This window comes from Schistocerca nitens, chromosome 3 (genome assembly GCF_023898315.1).
Source record: "Schistocerca nitens isolate TAMUIC-IGC-003100 chromosome 3, iqSchNite1.1, whole genome shotgun sequence".
In the NCBI taxonomy this organism is placed as follows: Eukaryota; Metazoa; Arthropoda; class Insecta; order Orthoptera; family Acrididae; genus Schistocerca; species Schistocerca nitens.
Genome location: NC_064616.1, coordinates 927,513,691 through 927,533,108, shown reverse-complemented (window position 1 = coordinate 927,533,108; position 19,418 = coordinate 927,513,691). Strand labels below are relative to the sequence as shown.

The 19,418-nt window shown below is 38.0% G+C and overlaps 1 protein-coding gene across 3 annotated transcripts in view; it reads left to right on the top strand.

Moving 5' to 3' along the window:
- Window positions 1–19,418, top strand: part of LOC126248998 (protein Daple) — a 206,665-nt gene that overhangs the window by 86,787 nt on the left and 100,460 nt on the right. For 2 of the 3 annotated variants that reach the window (XR_007545582.1, XM_049950576.1), the window contains exons 10-11: window positions 5,418–5,599; window positions 11,352–11,504. Coding sequence is in view for 2 of the 3 variants with exons in the window: in XM_049950576.1 (XP_049806533.1) it covers window positions 5,418–5,599; window positions 11,352–11,504 (335 nt within the window). In the remaining variant the exon portion in view is untranslated. The remainder of the gene's footprint in view (window positions 1–5,417; window positions 5,600–11,351; window positions 11,505–19,418) is intronic. The other variant, XM_049950577.1, reaches the window with a different exon arrangement.

Genomic DNA, 19,418 nt, shown 5'->3' with positions numbered 1-19,418 from the left:
ATTTGTTGGAGATTCACTGTCATCTACATCTACCCCAGGATGTATTTCTTTTTTGTTTATTTCCACCGGTTACTCCACTGCTTGCTTCATAGAAACTTTGGCAGTATCGCATACAGCATCAGATATTTCTTTTTTTATTTTTTCAAATCTTGCACAGGGTGGAGGCATGTTCAGAAAACCACGCAATAAATTACCTCCTTCCCTGCCCTGTCCAAGGCATCTCAGAGCATATGGTAACCTAAAATTGCTTTCATAGGTACCAATTTCAGTTTTTTTTTTTTTGGAGGAGGAAAATGAAAATTGATAGCCACATGAATTACAAATTAATTTAAAATCGCAAACTATTCCCACTCTTCTTTCCTTAACAACAACCATGCATTCCATATTTTTACATCTAACACATGAACATGAAAACTTTATAGCTTGGCAGAGAAGCTCTAAATCAATAAGTCTGAGTAGAATCCATATCAACAACATTCACGCATCTGTACAATTCTCCTGTCCCAAGTTTTGGAACTGAAGCTGAGAGCTTATGTTCTTCATTTCGAGCTGCTTCCTCTTTTTTGTTGGTAAACTGATTTCCATGAAGCCTCTGTTTCCTAAACACAGTTCTTTCACTACCCATTACACATGAATCTTGACTTTCACATGAAGGTTTGTGAATTCAACCTTCCACCTACTAATGTGTGTTAGTATTGTCAAAACATAAATAAACGACATGCAAGAAAGTTTTCAGGCAAAGATATAGATGTCAGCCAGAGATATAGATGTCAGCCAAAGATATCGAAACAAAATAGCCTTCTCACTGACAAAAATTCTGATGAAGCAATCAGTTTCCCAAATGTCAGAAAAGGTAGGAGAGGCCGCTAGTGCAGAGTTAATCAGTTTAACAATTTAAAGCTGCTATCATGATAAAATTCACACGCAACATAGATGAAACTGTGTAGATCAAGAAAATTATATTTTTGAAAAATCGATTTTTTTGGACCAAAATCTACTACATCATCCCATAAGTCTTCTTCTTCTTTATCATCATCATCATCTTCATCTTCTCCTGACATTACAACACTGCATGGGTCTCTCTCCAACAAGTTTATTCTGTCCTCTCCAGTTCAGTTCTCCACCATCCTCTGTCTCTGGGAGATTTTATATCTTTCTCCACATTGTCTATCCTCTGCTTTTGTGGCCTTCATCTCTGTCTTCTTCCAGCAGACCTCCATTCAAAAACCTTTTTAATTGTTCTTCCAGTATCCATGGTATGGACATGACCAAGCCAGATTTTTCTCGTACTTTTTGTTAATCTTACGATGTCAGCTCCTTGTATGAGATGGTCTGACTCAGTGTACAGTTTTATTTAAATTGGTTTGGAATTTGTCCTGTTAATACTAGATAACAGATGCTCACCAAAGCTCTGCACATTTTCAAACTTGAGGCCTGCTGCTAACAGTTTATCCAAGTTACTATTTTCCTGCCTGGTGAGATTCGTGTAGTTAGCCTTCATTCCTTTCATAGCAAGGCCTCTAGGTTGTGTGGCATCTTTCAGATCATGTATTGTCCTCACTAGTGAAACTCTTTTTTTTTTTTCTTTTAAAAATTCCTATATCATCAGCATATGCACAGATCTGAATTTACTTTGTGTCTATGTAACCAGAAATATGAAGATTGAGAATGGCGGCTTCAAGATTGAAAAACATTGTGGACAGTGTGCCCCCAACCCCATCCCCACTACCACCCCCCCTACCCATTCCCTGTATGATTGTGTTACTGATACTAAACCAATTACTTAGTTCTCCATCCACTTGCACTGCAGCATAGGAACTAACCAATATTTGCTTGGGTGAATGAAGCATACTTAGAAGGGACTTTAAACAGTAACAAATCAATTAGCATTTCTGCCCTGTCAAGACTATCAATGGCCTGCTTGAAATCTATGTAGAGGGGATTGAAGATCAATATTATACTCAAATGCATTTTCATGTATTTGCTTCAGCACAAATATGTGATCTGTTTTTGACCTGTTAGACTGAAAGCCACACTGATATTCTCCCAGAAGCTGTTGTGCTTTTGGATCTAGCCTGTTGTGGATAATACTAGATAGAATTTTATAGATTACATTCAGCACCATAATTCCTTGGTAATTCAAGCAACAAGTCTTGCCTCCTTTCTTACGTATTGATTGAAACAGCTTAAAGTCCACTCTTCTGGGATTCTTTCGTGATTCCACATCAAGTTAATAAGGTTATGAATTTACTTATGGAGACCAATTCCCTCATTTTTCAACAATTCTGTAGTTATGACATCAATTATTGGAGCTTTGTAATTTTTTAGACAGTGCACTACCTTGCATACTTCCTCTAACGTGTGCTCTCTTTTATCTTTGATCTGTTAGGAAATTTCCCACTTTGTCCTTGCATGCTATTACTTTTGGTTTATATTCTTGAGTTCCTTCTTTAATTTTCATATAAAATTTTCTGCTTTCATTCCTTTGTTGATGGTCCTCCATCTCCTCTATGTTTCTCCTTTCGGCTTCCCTTTTCTTTATCCTCTTGCAGACCCCCTGATGCCTCTGTTCTCTTTTGACTATAGAATGCCTAATTTGATCAAATATTGTGTTGTAAGCATTTTGGTCTTCTTCCTTTTTCTGTTCCATTGCCTCTTCACATTCATCATCATATAACTCTTCAGTTCTAAGTCTCCTTGTTTCCCCCAATATTTCATGTGCTGTTGTGAAACTAGCATTTTAATAGAGTTCCATTCTTTGTCTATACATTCTCTGCTGTCTTTTGTTTGTAACTCCTTTCTCAGTCTGTTCTGATACTCTTGAACAGTAGATCTAGCTTTCAGTTGTCCATGTTCCATTTCGTTACTCTGGTACTATTTGTTTTATCAGTCATAGTAAGATTCTGCCTCATTTTTGCTCTACTAGGTAAGAAACTGAATCAGAATTAGCTCTTCGGAAAGGGTGCACAGTTTCCATATCAGATGCCCACCTGTACAATACCAGTATATGGTCTGTTCAGTTTGCTTAATTTGGTCCTGGTATTTTCCAGGTCTTTTTGCAAATATTTTTCCTGAGGAACACATACTTTTACTGCCTTTAACTTGTTTGGTACAGCAAACTGGATAGCCCTCATACTGTTATTACTAGTTCGATTTCACAGGCTTACCTTACCTAACACACTTCTGAGAGCATCTTTGATGCCCAGTTTGGCAATATAGTCTCCATGGACTATTTTGGCATTGTGTCCAAGTATTTTATCACAAACCTCCTGCAGCTGACCATAGAAACCGTGTACCACATCTTCATCTGATTCTGCTGTTGGCATGTATAGATTCATGGAGATCACATAGTGAAATTTCACTTTGATACACAGAGTGCATATTCTTTTATTGTAGGGAGTGAAAGCTATAACAGGTCCACATCTCTCGGGAGACTATAAACCCAACTCCATATTCTCCTTGTCTTTAATCTTTTCTTGAGTAATACAGGGAGAATTTCTGCTTATGGATCTCATCACTTTCTCAACCCCCAAAATGGAGGACCAGGCTTCCATTTCGAGGTTAACTTCCCTTGGGGGGGGGGGGGGGTTGATGACCCAAGCCTATAGAGCCCCCCACCAACCCTTTTGTGTGGGCACACTTTTTCTGGCTCCTCTACTAGGTTCAATCCACTTGAGTGACCCTGCCAGTAGGTATGTTAATGCTGGCATAGGCCAAGCTTTCTGAAAGCAGCCAAGCCTCCCTGTCAGGCACAGAAGGTGCCATCAACAAGGCAGTTAGGGAGGTGTGTGATCATATATTTCTATTTAATATTACACTATAAGTAAAAAGTGTTGGCTTAGTGGTAAATTACCAGATTACGCTTATAAAGGTCTGGGATTTGATCCCTGGTCATTGCTAGGACTTTTATATGTCATTTATCACTTCTTTCATCTCTAGAATTGTTTGTTAATGTGAAAAATGCCAAATTGCTTAATGATTCGAATGCCACTTAAACTGTAGGGCCCCCTATAACTGGCCGGGTTAGTCAGTTCAGAGGTTGGATGAAGGCAAGGATACACACCACCACTATGAGTACCATACCTAGTAAAGTCCAGTGGCACGCCTTACCCATTTTTAAGTAAACATTTAAGGTATTGTCAACGTGAAGTTTGGTTTGAACACCATGGTGCTTTACTAGGCATTATCATGTTAGGCGTGATATGTCATTGACTTTCTCTGATATTTGAACTGCCTTACGCAGACAGTTATAGGGTAACCAACAGTTTAATGTAGATGCCAATCCATCATGCAAATTAGCAATTTTCACATGAACGAACATTGCTAAAGGTGGTAGAAGTGATAGATGACAGATAAAAATCGGAGGAATGACCAGGGATCAAACCTGAGACCCCTGGTTCTGTAGTCTGACTCTTTGCCAATGAGCCACACTCCCAGTATATGCTATCAATTTAAAATGTGGGGCTTGCCAAGATGGTCTGATCATTTATGTGATGTTTCTTTTCTGTTGTGGTTTTATGAATGTAGTAGTTTTCTTGTAGGTTGAAAGTACAGCTTTTGTTGCTTATCCTTATGATTTCTATGTCTGTGCGTGTGGTTGTAATTTTATGTCAGTGGTGATGTAGTGTTCATCAAAAGTTGAGTGATTCATTCTGTACTTCCATCCTCATACATGTTTTTTGTATCTAGTACCAAATGTTCTACTGGTTTGTCCTACATACTATCCACCCACTTCAAGAACATACTTGGTGCAGTAGCTGATGGTAGTTGCAGAATCAATGAAAGTTACAAGATGGTGTCAGGCTTTGTACTGTTATTCACTTGTTTTTGGTGACTGCCAGTTTTTGCCCAGCATACAATGTGTTGCATGCTGACATTATTGTCACCATTGTATGTCTGATAATTTTGTTTAGTGTGTCATTGACTCCCTATGTCACATTTGCTTTCATTTGCAAAAGCAAATGACAGAATAAGCCGAGTGGTGTCTCCTAACACAGTTGGGCTATATTGATAGTGAGAGAAAGCTGTCAGTGTTGGTCAAGTAGCTTCAGTTTGTGTGAACTGACCTAGCCCACATCAGCCACCACCCCGAGTATCTTCAGGAAGAACCTTCCATCTCATTGCGAATGCAGCAAAGAAAAACCCTACTAGCAACAAGAGAAAAATCTACCACTATTCTGCTATCAGTAAAGGTAATTTCACTTGCAAAAGGATGAAGATTTGGGTGCAGGAATATGCAAGAACTTATTTGGATAATAGAAAAGGTCACTGTTTTCCATAACTAACATTCCATAATGTATTACATAAATACTTTTGTATTTTTGGATTGGATATAGCATTGTGAAATTAATTTTAATGTAACCTAAGTATTGCGAAATGTTGCTTTATGTACTCATTGCTGTGTGGTTGATTTCAAGGTTCAGCAGACAATAGTTTATCAGAACAACTGAGCAGTAGTGCTCAGGCAAGGGCTCTGAAGCTTGAGCTTGAGAACAGGAGGCTCCTATCAACTATAGACAGTTTACGTGAATCATCATTCCATGAAACGAATACAAAAATCTTGGAGATTGAAAAGGAAAAGAAGAGGCTGTCATTGAAGGTATGCAAAATAAATTGAAAACATTTGTTTAATATGCCAGTACCTTGAGATTATTTTATTTCTCTACAGTTCATATGTAGAATTATTTCTGTCTAGTAAGAGCTTTGAAATGTCAGTTAATAGTTTTGGTAGTATGAGTCGTATGGGATCATACAAATAAAATACATTTCGTATAACAATACATAGAACTTACATTTTTTGACTGTGATTTGGAGTGTATATATGGCAAAAAGATGGGTGGAGGCAGCAGAAATTGGAGGTTTAATTCACACGTTATAAAGTATTAATGACAGTGACTTTCTGGAAGTTAAGTTGATTGTACTTCTATTAGAACTTAAATTCACAATTTTCAATGCTGGTGTTTGACAAATTTTATCTCATTTCATTAAGTTATATCTTCAAAAGTGTAAATGATGTGCACGCACACATAAGCACACACATTCATTCATTCTTTTACCTGCGCGTGTGCGCAAGAATGTATATGGTGGGGGTGGGGACAGAGAGAGAGAGAGAGAGAGAGAGAGAGAGAGAGAGAGTGTTTTAATGGTTGTCATGGGTGGAGTGGATGAGATGCTGTGGTAGAGCCTAGAGGTACACATTGTATTCTTGCATAAGTTGGTTGTTATATTAGTGGAAGTAATGCTAATATTACTAGGATGTGACCAACATAATGAATCTGAGAAATTACTTGAAAGTATCAGAAAATAAACTTGGTTAAGGAAGAATCCAATTTTAGAAGCGAGTATAATGGGTAAATAAATGGGCTTGAACTTACACTTGGCCAGAAATTGATAGCGATCAAATGGCATGAAAGTATTTCCATTGGGAGCTTCATCTAAAGGAGAACAGATTGCTGAAAAGGCTGTTATGACTGGATTTAGCTGTATCACTGAAGAAGCAGCAGGATGTCAATGAGATACAGGCACTATAGACAATTTGTTTACAATGATGTTAAAGGCTTAACTTGGGCAATATGCAAGTTTAAAGGAGTTGAAGGTATAACAAACTGAGAAGTTGTGTGAATGATTTTTGAGAAACAAACTGAAAGTTTAAAGACTGTGAGTGGGCAGTGGTATTCCAGTAGGGAAACATATTAGACATGTGCCATTGACTGCATTGTATAAAATGTTATAAAAATATTTTTCATTTCATTAATTAGATTAAGGCCTTATTTATGTACAAAATATCATCTTTCATGATTTATACATGTATTAACCACCTACTGTTTATTCCTCTGTTATGAAGTTAGTAACAGCATACAGTTAATTTGATAATTGTGATAAAATTCCTTCTCATCAAGTTGAACTAATATAAAGCTCTCTGGTTTTCAGCCAAATTAGTTCATTGAAATGGTGCAATGTTTCAAAGAGTCTCACTTTCATCATATCACCTTCACCAGAATATGATAGAAGTGACCACTCATTGAAGCATCAGGCCATTTCAGTGAACTCACTTGCCTTTACTAAGAGGTTTATATTAGCTTGATTAATCATGTTGTGAGGCGAAGGACACTGTGTACTTAAAGAAGATTTTGCTGCTTTTACTGATCAAGATTGTTCTTAGAGGATAATGCAAGTCCATTTTGAATGTGAGAGATATTATTAGCTACTCTTGGAAACTGTTTCAGGTATTGACCATACGCAGGAACAGTTGAGGGAGAATTTGTCTTCTGCTGAACCATCAGCTGGGATACTAGATCAGTTTCAGTAGGACTGTGATATAAACAAAACAAATTGTTCTCTGTGTATATTAGGTGTTGTTGAGCCCACTGCTTGTCAAGTATGAACCATTGTTGTAAGTGTACTAACCTGTGATCACTGGATTGCACATGGTGTCTCATAAGTGGAAATTCATTGAACTGTTGTAAACTGGTTTTATGATAAATTCTCAAATAATGTACTCAGCAGAGCATTTAATTACTTTGCACATTTATTGACAATCATAACAACATGATGACCAGTTTCAGATCTTGTGTAGTATATTAATCACAGGCAGACACATACAACAACCTCCAAATCAGCCTGACTGTGGCTAAATATTTACAGGCCACTTTTGGATATGGTTCTTGACAGATAAACCTCATAAAGTTGCTGTCGAATTGCACAGTCAGTGGACTCGGTAGGTTTACTGATAACTGATAATACCACATAGAAATGTACGAAGTGGACACTGAGGAATTAACACTGTAATTGCAGCAGATAATAACCTTGAAGTACTGCAAGGTTGATGTTTAAGTGTGAACCACACTTTAACCTAAGAGTTTCGCAAAGATACAATGTAAGTGACTACGTATTGTTGACACAGTGAATGCTAGCCTGTGACTGACTACGTTTGGGTGGGATATAAAGACTGGTGTAATGATATTTTGTGATTTTGTAAATTACAGATCTGTTTATAAAATTATAGTGTGAAAATGCAAATGCTGTATAGGTTTCAACAAGAACTTGCTTTAACTAAAATATGGCTCATTAACAAAGGAAAACAGATTACAGATCTATTTTTATGCCTCCTCTGTGAATTGCCAATTTACAAGTACATTTAAAATTATGTTTATTTATACAAATTCTTAATTATGGACTTAACTGAAAAATGAAGTGTTTTGTCTGGTTTAGAAAAATAAGGGTGATAAATATATAGGTCCAATCCTGTCATTTGATGTACAGTGGCTCAACTGGCAAAATTAAATTTGGGTGTGACTGATCTTTACTTACAGATAGCTTTTAAGTGAATTACTTTTGGAAAACTGAAACAGGTTAGCAGAAAGAATGAATTGACAACTTTCTGATAAGTGGTGTCAATTCTCTCTCAACTGTTGATTGGTTCAAACAGCATGCTGTAGTAATAATTTAAGTTATCAATTACTCTTTATTAGCATGGTTTTAAACAAAACTAATTATATTAGTATAATTGGTGGACAGAAAACTACTACCTGAATAACAAATTAACGAGAAAAATTATATACATATTATTTTGGCAATTTCGAATGTATATAGTATACACATCGTATGTGACACATTTGAAATATATGGGAAAAAATTGCCGGCCGCAGTGGCCAAGCGGTTCTAGGTGCTTCAGTCTGGAACCGCGCGACCGCTACAGTCGCAGGTTTGAATCCTGCCTCGGGCATGGATGTGTGAGATGTCCTTAGGTTAGTTAGGTTTAAGTAGTTCTAAGTTCTAGGGGACTGATAACCTCAGATGTTAAGTCCCTTAGTACTCAGAGCCATTTGAACCATTTTTTGGGAAAAAATTAGTTATTTGGTAGGAGTAAAATAATAGCAGCGGAAATAGTTTCAGCTTGCTATGTTTTAATGTATTGATGACTGTGTTGTAAATTTCTTCAGTATCCTGTTTTCATTTGATATTTCTGTGAGCCTTTGTGTACTGCTAGATTTGCCATATTTTACAAGATTTTGTGTAATACAGTAATTTGTTATTTTCACACTGTCAGCCATCTACTGCAACACTAGCTCTTATATTTGTGACGGCTGGGTATTTAACACAACTCTTAATGTGGCCATTCTCTTTTATTCAAAAGGAGTCATTGTTTCCATCTGGCTATCAAGTTTTATTGTAGTGTTTGTGGCTGATTTTAAAAGACATGTAATTTTTCAAGCTAGCCTCTCGAAGTGCATTAATAGATTGTACATGATGATCTCATCACTGTGTCCAACAGAAATTGTGTATAGGTATACTACACAGTCCAGTCACATCAATCTGACCACCTATCAGAAAAGTGAATAACCACCTTTTGCAGTGCAGATGTACAGAAAAAAAGTCAGAGGTTCTGGAAGGTACTGACAGATGTAGAGACATGCCGTCTCCAGTGCTGGCCGCTACTCTTCAAACCGTGCCCATACACTGCGAGGTGTGTGACATTTTGCATTGTGCTGCCGGTAGATGCCATTGTGCCAAGGAAAAACGAACTGCATGTAAGAGTAGACACGGTCCTCAAGGATAGATGCATACCTGTGGTGATCCATTGCGTATTCCAGAGTGACGAGATAGCCCAGGGAATGCTACAGAAACATTCCCCAGACCATAACGTTCCCTCCTCCAACCTGGACCCTTCCGACGATTGTTGCTGGGCCATATACACCAACAACAATGTTTCTGATGGTGCAGACAGTGTTTGTGACCTGAAAAGGCCACCTGTTGCCACTTGGTGGATGTCCAGTTGCGATACTGGTGTGCAAATTCCAACCTTTGTTGCCGATGAACAACAGCCACCATGGGAGTGTGAACCAGGCACCTGCTGCCAAGGCCCATACACAGCAAAGTTTGCTGAACACTCATTGAGGAGACACTGTTGGTACCCCCTAGGTATATCTGGGTGGTCAGCTGCTCAACAGTTGCACGTCTGTTCACATGTACACATCTCTGCAGTCCGCATTCACACCTGTCATCTATGGCCCATGGTGCACAACAGTTGCTTCGCTGCCAGTTTTGGATAGCACCATTTAGCTATACACAGTCTGCTTTAACCGGTGTGGCATGCGAACAGTTCATGAACATTGCTGTTCCGGAAATGCTTCCACCTTTGGCCCTGAAGCCAGTGAGTGAGCCATTTTGGACATCAGATAAATCACTCTGTTCCCACATTACAACAGTGACTGCACTGTTCCCCACCCCCCCACCCCCCACCCCCCCCAAATTGACATGCTGTATATACCCTCCACTGCAAGTGCTGCCACCTGCTGTCTGTGAGTGATTATTGCACTTTGACATCAGAAATAGACAGTGGTCACAATAATGTGACTGGACCACGTATATTTTGTGAGAGATGACAATACACAATGCGTTAACACATTACAAGTGCCTCATTTGGAATAGACTGATAGCACATGGCAGTAAAGACAGTGCATCCAGATTTGGACAGTGACTTCTTTTAAACAATTCTTGTCGCTGTGGAACCATTTTTCTAGAAAACCTTCTGGTTTATGATTACGTGGTCTCTATAACCTACTTGAACCAAATACTGGGCTGGTTGCATACATTTCAGACCAATTTCATACTGTGTCCTCTCCTTTCTGGCAGGGAGTGCTTCTCTTGTAAGCCTCATTGTCTGCAGAATGCTGAACAGTTGCATAGGTAAAGAAAAAGGTATAGACTGAACAAACAATGGAATTTTTATTGGTATGTATCTATACTACATTGAAACAGTGGAACAAATAACATCCAGGCAGTAGAGAGCACTTGCCCGCAAAAGGCCAATGTCTCAGGTTTGAGTCACAGTCTTGCACTAATTTTTAATCTGCTAGACAGTTTCAGACCAATGCACACTCCATTGCAGAGTGAAAATTCATTCTAGTAACATCCAAGTGGTCTGATTTGACAGTGTTTACACTCTGACCTTGCTGTTTAAATTCTTTTATTTGTACCCCAGAGCCCTCAAAATTCAGTTCTGTTTTAGTACTGCTGAATGTTTACTTAAGAATTTGTTGTACTTAATCCACCTGTATTCACAACATCCATAGGACACATATTTTTTTCATGCAGAAATATTCATGATTGTGGCCAATTCCATGTGTAAATGAGATATTATTTGGTTTCATATCTGGTTTACTAAGTTTCTAATAATAATAACTATATTGTGTCAACATTTTTGAAAATACTAAGTAAACTTCCTTTATCAGTATTTGGAACAACGTTGAAATGATGTTGATCTGCGCTGATGTAAGCGTTCCTCGTGGTTTGGTCTGTTCTGTCAGAATTACAGAATTTTTAAAAGTCAGCCATTTCACTTTCTTTAGGTGGAGCAATATCAGGAGACATGTAAAAGACTTAATCAACAAACTTCTGATCTGGAAAAACTTTTTAAAGAATCACTTGCTGAAAATAAAGAACTGCAGGATGTAATTAGTTCATTAAAACAAGCTGCAGATAAAAATGGACGGGAGATACAGGTATGCTACATTTTATTTTTGTTAAGTTGCATTATTTTATGATTTGATTTTTTTCTTCATTTACTTTATTTTTTACACCACAGATAATAAATTCACGGGCTTCTATGTTTGCATTTCCCTTTATTGACCAAAAATATGAGTCCTGGCTTCAACCAAATGTACATGGCTTCAAGCAAGTACAGTTAGTACAGGTAGTTTCAAGCAAAACAGTCCTATAAAACATGTTTCTGACTTAGAGTAACAATTGAGTTGTGTGCAATGGAAAGCTCACAAAATAGTTTGAGAGAATAAAAACTACTTTTTGATGGATTTAATAATCAAGAAAATAGTTGAACAATTTTAACATTTTAAATTAGAATCTCAGAATTTTGATCAACATGCAGTGTGCTTCTCAGTGCAGTTCTCTTCACATGGGTGATCTTGGCATTCTTTTCTTGATGCTTGCAGTATTGAGCTATATATGTTCGTGGTCACAACCAATCAATTTTTTTAGTTAGTTTGTTTTTAATTGCTATATGTGAGTGCAGTGTGTTTATAAGTATAAAAAAATGTAAACCGAAAGCAAATGTGACTGGTTGTGGCCAAATCTACAATGTGATGCTAGCAGCCATCTCATATTTTGCATTAATTTTTGCTCATTAGACTTTCTCAGCCATGGCGATGTAAATATGTAACTCAATAAGAGCCAGAGAATTCAGTGTCCTGCAAATACAACTGTCAAAGTTTCCCATCATTCGTTGAAACTTCATTTCATGACAAGAATATGCAGCAACACCATCATGATGAAAGACTATGCTTGCTCCTGAAGCCAATAAGAGTAAAACTTCACTTTACTGAAAGGTTGTGAGCTTAATCCTTGCAAGATGATTCAGTAAAACATCAATCCCAATTGACTGACCATTAATCATATCACACCACAGACAGGTGGTATGAACTTGCGTCTCAGCAATGGCAGTGCAATGAACTCTGATGTGACTGAAGGGTGTCACTGATGCCAGCAGGAATGAAACAAGTATTGCGTGTAAGCAGTTAGTGGAAGTTTGTTTGTGAATATATTGCACCTATTTGTGAATCAAGAGACATTCTGTCCATAACAAAGACAATATCTGATTAAAAAAATAGTAAAAAACTTGTGGAGACCATCACATTTAAATGTTTAGGGTAATACTAAGAGATGCCGTGCTACAATTATAACAGGCTAGGAGAGCCTTTACAAAAATGTGCTGAAGATATTCTGTTAACTTAAGTGTGAATGTTAGGAAGAAATGTGACACTGTTGTTGTGAAACCCTGTCAATTAAATTTAAAGTACAGGTGTTTGAGGAAGACTCTGCAATAATTTTGTGCCTCCATCATATATTGCACATAGGACACAATGGGAATAAAATAAGAGAGATTAGGGTGCATACCGAGACATATAGTGTGTGTTTTCCCATGCTCCATACTCAAGTGGAGTTGGACAGAAAGACATTACTCATTAATATAAGACTGAAGTGCCTCCACCATGGGCCATACAGTAGCTCATGGAGTATATATGTAAATGTAGAGGACTTACGTTAATAGCGCCCATAGAATTCTCTTTGGTCTCATCAGAGAATAATGTTCCACACACTTGAAACTGTCCTATAGTTGATGCTCATTTTGTTTCTTAGGGATTGTACGTGGTATTCTTTACGTACAGCAAAAGTTCTTTTGTTTTGACACTCATTAAAGGTTTGTTGTGAGAGCGTAAACATGTGCATCATGTGTAAACATATGCAGCATTGTGAAAAACATCAGTAACAGAAAAGAATGAAACAATTAAGTCAAAAGTCAGACTCTGGATTACCATTAATCTTTTGACCTGTGCATTTATTGTAACTTTACAAATCAGCTACACACACACACACACACACACACACACACACACACAAATGTTTTTTGCTATAAGTTTTCTGTACTACCACCTTTTTAGATATTTACCATCCTTTCTTAATAGATCCTGCATACTCTGTAAATGACCATTAGCTTAGTCTGTCAGCTTCAGAGGTGATACATAATAGGTGTTGCAATCATTGCTTTCTGCCTTCCATTCATCTACCTGCCATACCAGGTAAGCTATGTGGAAAACTTTTTTTGTACTTGCATAATAAATCTCTGCTGTTACTGTGTACAGTTAAATACTGAAAAATGTAGTGCCCACCTGTGGTGGGTATTTATAGTCCTGTAACAACTCTTTATAAGTATAAATATATTTTAGGTTATAATTCACTGCTGATTACAGTCAGAAACACACTCCAGTAATTTTATTGGATTGAAGATAATGCTTCTATGTGCCAAATGACAAAGTAGGTAACTGGTAGAAATTGTAGCTTATATAACCTATAATGTTGGAAGAAATCACTCTTCCAGCATGAAATATGAAAATTCAGCCAGCATCCTAGATCAAAGGAGACTCAATATAACAAGATGAGAAGGCAAAAGGTGCTTAAATACTAACAGCAAATGGTAGTTTGAAGTGGTGGAGGGGACAGATGGCAACTTAGACCTAGGTTGGGCAGACTGACAGTAATGGGTTAGATGATACACATCTACATGACAACTATGAAATTCACACTTAAGTGCCTGGCAGGGGATTCATCGAACCACTTTTGCACCGTTTCTCTACCGTTTTAGCCTCCAAGAGTGTGCGGGAAAACCAGACACTTAAATCTTTCCGTGAGAGTTCTGATTCTCTTATATTATTACAAATTACATTTCTCTGTATGTAGGTGGGTGGTGGCAACAGAATATTTTTGCATCTGTGGGAGAAAGTTGATGATTGAAATCTCGTGAAAAGATCTTGCTGTTGTTTTAAAGATTGTCACCACAACTGTCATATTTTCAATTCTCTCTCTCTCTCTCTCTCTCTCTCTCTCTCTCTCTCTCTCTCTCCCTCTCCCTCTCCCCCTCTCCCTCCCCCCTCTCCCTCCCTGCTCTCTCCCCCCTCTCCCTCTCTCCCGCCTCCCCCCTCCCTCCCTCTCCCTCCCTCTCTCTCTCTCTCTCTCTCTCTCTCTCTCTCTCTCTCTCTCCTCCCTCTCTCCTATTTCGTGATAGTACAAAGTGAGCTACCCTTTGAACTTTTTTGGTGCTCTCCAGCAGTCCCATCTGGTAAGGATCCCATACAGCCCATAATAGTCTAGCAGAGGACAGACAGGTGTAGTGTAGGCAGTCTCTTTAGTGGATTTGTTTCATCTTCTAAGTGTTCTGACAATAAAATGCAGTCTCTGGTTCTCCTTCCCCATAACATTACATCTACATCCATACTCCGCAAGCCACCTGAAAGTGTGTGGCGGAGGGTACCTTGAGTACCTCTATCGGTTCTCCCTTCAATTCCAGTCTCGTATTGTTCGTGGAAAGAAGGATTGTTGGTATGCTTCTGTGTGGGCTCTAATCTCTCTGATTTTATCCTCATGGTCTCTTTGCGAGATATACGTAGGAGGGAGCAATATACTTTTTGACTCCTCGGTGAAGGTATGTTCTCGGAACTTCAACAAAAGCCCGTACTGAGCTATTGAGCGTCTCTCCTGCAGAGTCTTCCAGTGGAGTTTATCTATCAGCTCTGTAACGCTTTTGCGATTACTAAATGATCCTGTAACAAAGCGCGCTGCTCTCTGTTGGATCTTCTCTATCTCTTCTATCAACCCTATCTGGTATGGATCCCACACTGGTGAGTAGTATTCGAGCAGGGGGCGAACAAGCGTACTGTAACCTACTTCCTTTGTTTTTGGATTGCATTTCCTTAGGATTCTTCCAATGAATCTCAGTCTGGCATCTGCTTTATCAACGATCAACTTTATATGATCATTCCATTTTAAATCACTCCTAATGCCTACTCCCAGATAATTTATGGAATTAACTGTTTCCAGTTGCTGACCTGCTATATTGTAGCTAAATGACAAAGGATCTTTCTTTCTATGTACTTCCAGGACATTACACTTGTCTACATTGAGATTCAATTGCCATTCCCTGCACCAGGCGTCAATTCGTTGCAGTACAATTTTCCATTGTTACAACCCCTCAGTATACTACAGCATCATCCGCAAAAAGCCTCAGTGAACTTCTGATGTTATCCACTAGGTCATTTATATATATCGCGAATAGCAACGGTCCCATGACACTCCCCTGTGGCACACCTGAAATCACTCTTACTTTGGAAGACTTCTCTCCATTGAGAATGACATGCTGCGTTCTGTTATCTAGGAACCCTTCAATCCAATCACACAATTGGTCTGATAGTCCATATGCTCTTACTTTGTTCATTAAACGACTGTGGGGAACTGTATGGAACGCCTTGCGGAAGTCAAGAGACACGGCATCTACCTGGGAACTCATGTCTATGGCCCTCTGAGTCTCATGGACGAATAACGCGAACTGGGTTTCACATGATCGTCTTTTTCAAAACCCATTCTGATTCCTACAGAGTAGATTTCTAGTCTCCAGAAAAGTCATTATACTCGAACATAATATGTGTTCCAAAATTCTACAACTGATCGACATTAGAGATATAGGTCTATAGTTCTGCACATCCGTTCAACATCCCTTCTTGAAAACGGGGATGACCTGTGCCCTTTTCCAATCCTTTGGAATGCTACGCTCTTCTAGAGACCTGTGGTACACCTTCCAGTTTAAGTTATTTGTACTGTAATCCCTAGGTATTTAGTCGAATTGATAGCGTTTAGATTTGTGTCATTTATTGTGTAACCGAAATTTAACAGATTCCTTTTAGTGCTCATGTGATGGCCTCACACTTTTCTTTATGTAGGGTCAATTACCACTTTTCACATCATACAGATATCTTGACTTAATCATTTTAATGTTGGTTTTAATCTTCTGATGACTTTACTAGGCAGTAAATGACAGTATCGTCTTCAAACAGTCTAAGATGCCTGCTCATATTGTTTCCTAAATCTGTTATATAGATGAGCAACAGAAAATGGCGTATAATACTTTCCTGGAGAATGCCCGGTATCACTTCTGTTTTACTTGTTGACTTTCCATCAGTTACTAAAACTGCGACCTTTCTGACAGGATATCACAAATCCAGTTGCACAACAGATACGATAGAGAATAGTATGAAAGAAGAGGCAAATATTAATAATGTGACAATGGTGGCTAAAAGGAGGAGGTTTAGGGAAAAAAACAAAGTAAACCTTAACAGGAGCAATTAGTGTAAACTGAAACCATTATACGTCCGTATGGCATAGAAAGTTGAACAGTAGTTATATGCATCAGATTATATATGACATGAATTTCCCCATAGGTGCTGTTTATATGACAAACTAGGGCTTAGCATTGGTGGGGTTGGGGCATATAGTAATTGGAAAGTGTTTATGGTAAACTTTTCAGAAGAAACAGTGACAGGGGTATGAATATATGCCAAGGAAACAAGTTGAAAGATGAGTACAGTGTGACTATGGTTGTATGGAGAGAAGTAGATTACTTAAAACTTATGTGTATCTGGAGGAATTTTGGAAAAGGTTGATTTCATTGCAAGACACAGTTTCAGAAAATTACAGCACTGTGCAGAAGCTGTTGATGCGTTTTGAAGCAGGCTAGTGGTGTGTGACAAGAGGTACAGTCCGTGTTTTTTAAGACAAGTGGGAAGTACTGAGGCTCTGTGTCATGACATGAGAAATCTGCTTGTTTACCAGAAGGCCAGGGAAATCCTGAGATGTGAAAGTGGTGTTGAGATTGGTGGTGCATTTATTTAAAGAATAACTATATGAAAATGAAAATGTATGTTTACTATGGATTACAGAACTTGATGGAAGGGAATACTTTACTATCAAAAGATGTTAACTGTGTTTGTGGGGGTACTGACATATCTTGATGAGTCTGATAAGTGCTGAAAAAAGGATATAACCATAATTGAGGTGGCGGTCAAAAGAGAGGAAAATGACTCGAGATTCAGAAATGGACTAGGTGTGTCTTATCTGTGAAAACTTCGAAGCTGAGAACATTTTGGGGACACCTGAGAAACAATACTGAAGCTGTGCTGGATATTGGGAAATCCTTGGAACTCCTATTATGTCTTACGAGAGTGGTGTTAGAGCAAGTTGAGATTGTGTGTAAAACTGTTTCTAAATGTGGCTCAATTAGAAGTTTCATATCAGAAAGCTTATGAGGCTGCTATTAAAATGATATTTCTGATTTAAGTTGTGGTTAGAAGATAGTAAATCCATAACTAGATAAAGTTGTTTAAACTTAGAAGTAGGACAAAACTTCTGCTAGATGGACATCTTCATTTATAATCTGCAAGACAACTTATAATGAATGACCGTGGGTACTTCTGGTACTACTATCTTTGCCCAATTTTCCTGTTCCATTCACAAATGTCACACGGAAAGCTCTGTATGAGCTGTAATTTCTCTGATTTTCTCATGGCAATCATTTTCCAAGGTTTATATGGGAGGAAGTAATTGTTGCCTGACTCTTCCCATAAGTACTCTCTCAGAATTTTAACAGTAAACTGCTCTGTCAAGCACAACACCTCTTTTCTGGAGTCTGCCACTAGAGTTTGTTGAACGTGTATAAAACACTCTCACAGTGATCCTGCGATGAAATGAGCTGTTATTTATTGGACCTTCTCTCTCCCCTGTTAATCCTACTTGATAAAGGTCTCAGACTGACAGACATTACTCAAGAATTGTCTGAATGAGTATTTTGTAGGCCACTTCTTTCATAGATGAATTACATTTCCTTAAGATTCTTCCAATGAACCTTATCCTGGCATCTGCTTTGCCTTCTATTTGTTTCAAGTTGCATTTCACTTCAGGTCACTCCAGATGATCACTCCTAGGTATTTTAAAGCATTTACTGTTTCTGGCAAGTTGTTGCCACTGCTGTAATTAAACAGTAGTGGATCATTTCACTTGTTTACTTACAATATGTTACATTTATTTACATCCAGAGTCAGTTGCCATTCCCTGCACCAGTAGTCAATCTTCTGCAGGTCTTCCTGCATTTCGCATTTCCTATTTTTCTATAGATAACAGCATTATCTGCAAATAGCCTCATAGAGCCTCCAATGTTAACACTAGTTTATTAATGTAAATTGTAAATGGTAATGGCCCTATAACACATCCTTGTTGTATTCCCAAAACTACCTTTACAGTTGTTGAATTTGTTCCATTAAGAATGACATGTTAAGTTCTATCTACAAGAAAGTCTTCAATCTAATCACAAATTTGGTCCGATATTTGGTAAGCGTGTATTTTTCCTATTAAATGACAGTGCTGAACTGTATTGTATGCCTTCTGGAATTCAAAGAACATGGCATCAACCTGAGCACCTTGTCTATGGTGCTTGGGATCACATGGGCGAACAGAACAAGCTGAGTTTCACAACATCACTTTTTTTCAAAATCCATATTTATCTTTATAGAGGAGATTTTTGTTCCTGAAAAGTGTGGTTATGTGTTAGCATAAAATATTTTCCATAATTTTACATTATATTGACATTAGTGATATAGGCCTGTAATTATGCACAACTGACCAATGACTCTTCTTGAAAATGGAAATAACCTGTGCTTTTTTCCAATTGCTAGGTGTTTTTCATTCCTCCAGTGACCTACAATGTGGCACTACTAGAAGGGAGAAAGTTCTTTCGTATTATCTCCGTAGAAATTCACAGTATCACACGTGGTCCAGTTTTGAGCAGAATTACTTAATTTTTTTATTTCATGATTGTTTGTGTCCATATCTGCTATTTTGATGTTTCTGTGATGGTTGAAATGTGGAACCGTATTACGATTTTCTGTGATGAAACAATTTTGGAAGATTTAATTCAGTATTTTGGTAGATTTAATTCAGTATTTTGGTTTATTCTCTGTCATCTTTTATTTCAGTGTCAGTATTATCCCTTAGTGACTTAATAGATGATATTGATCGCTTAC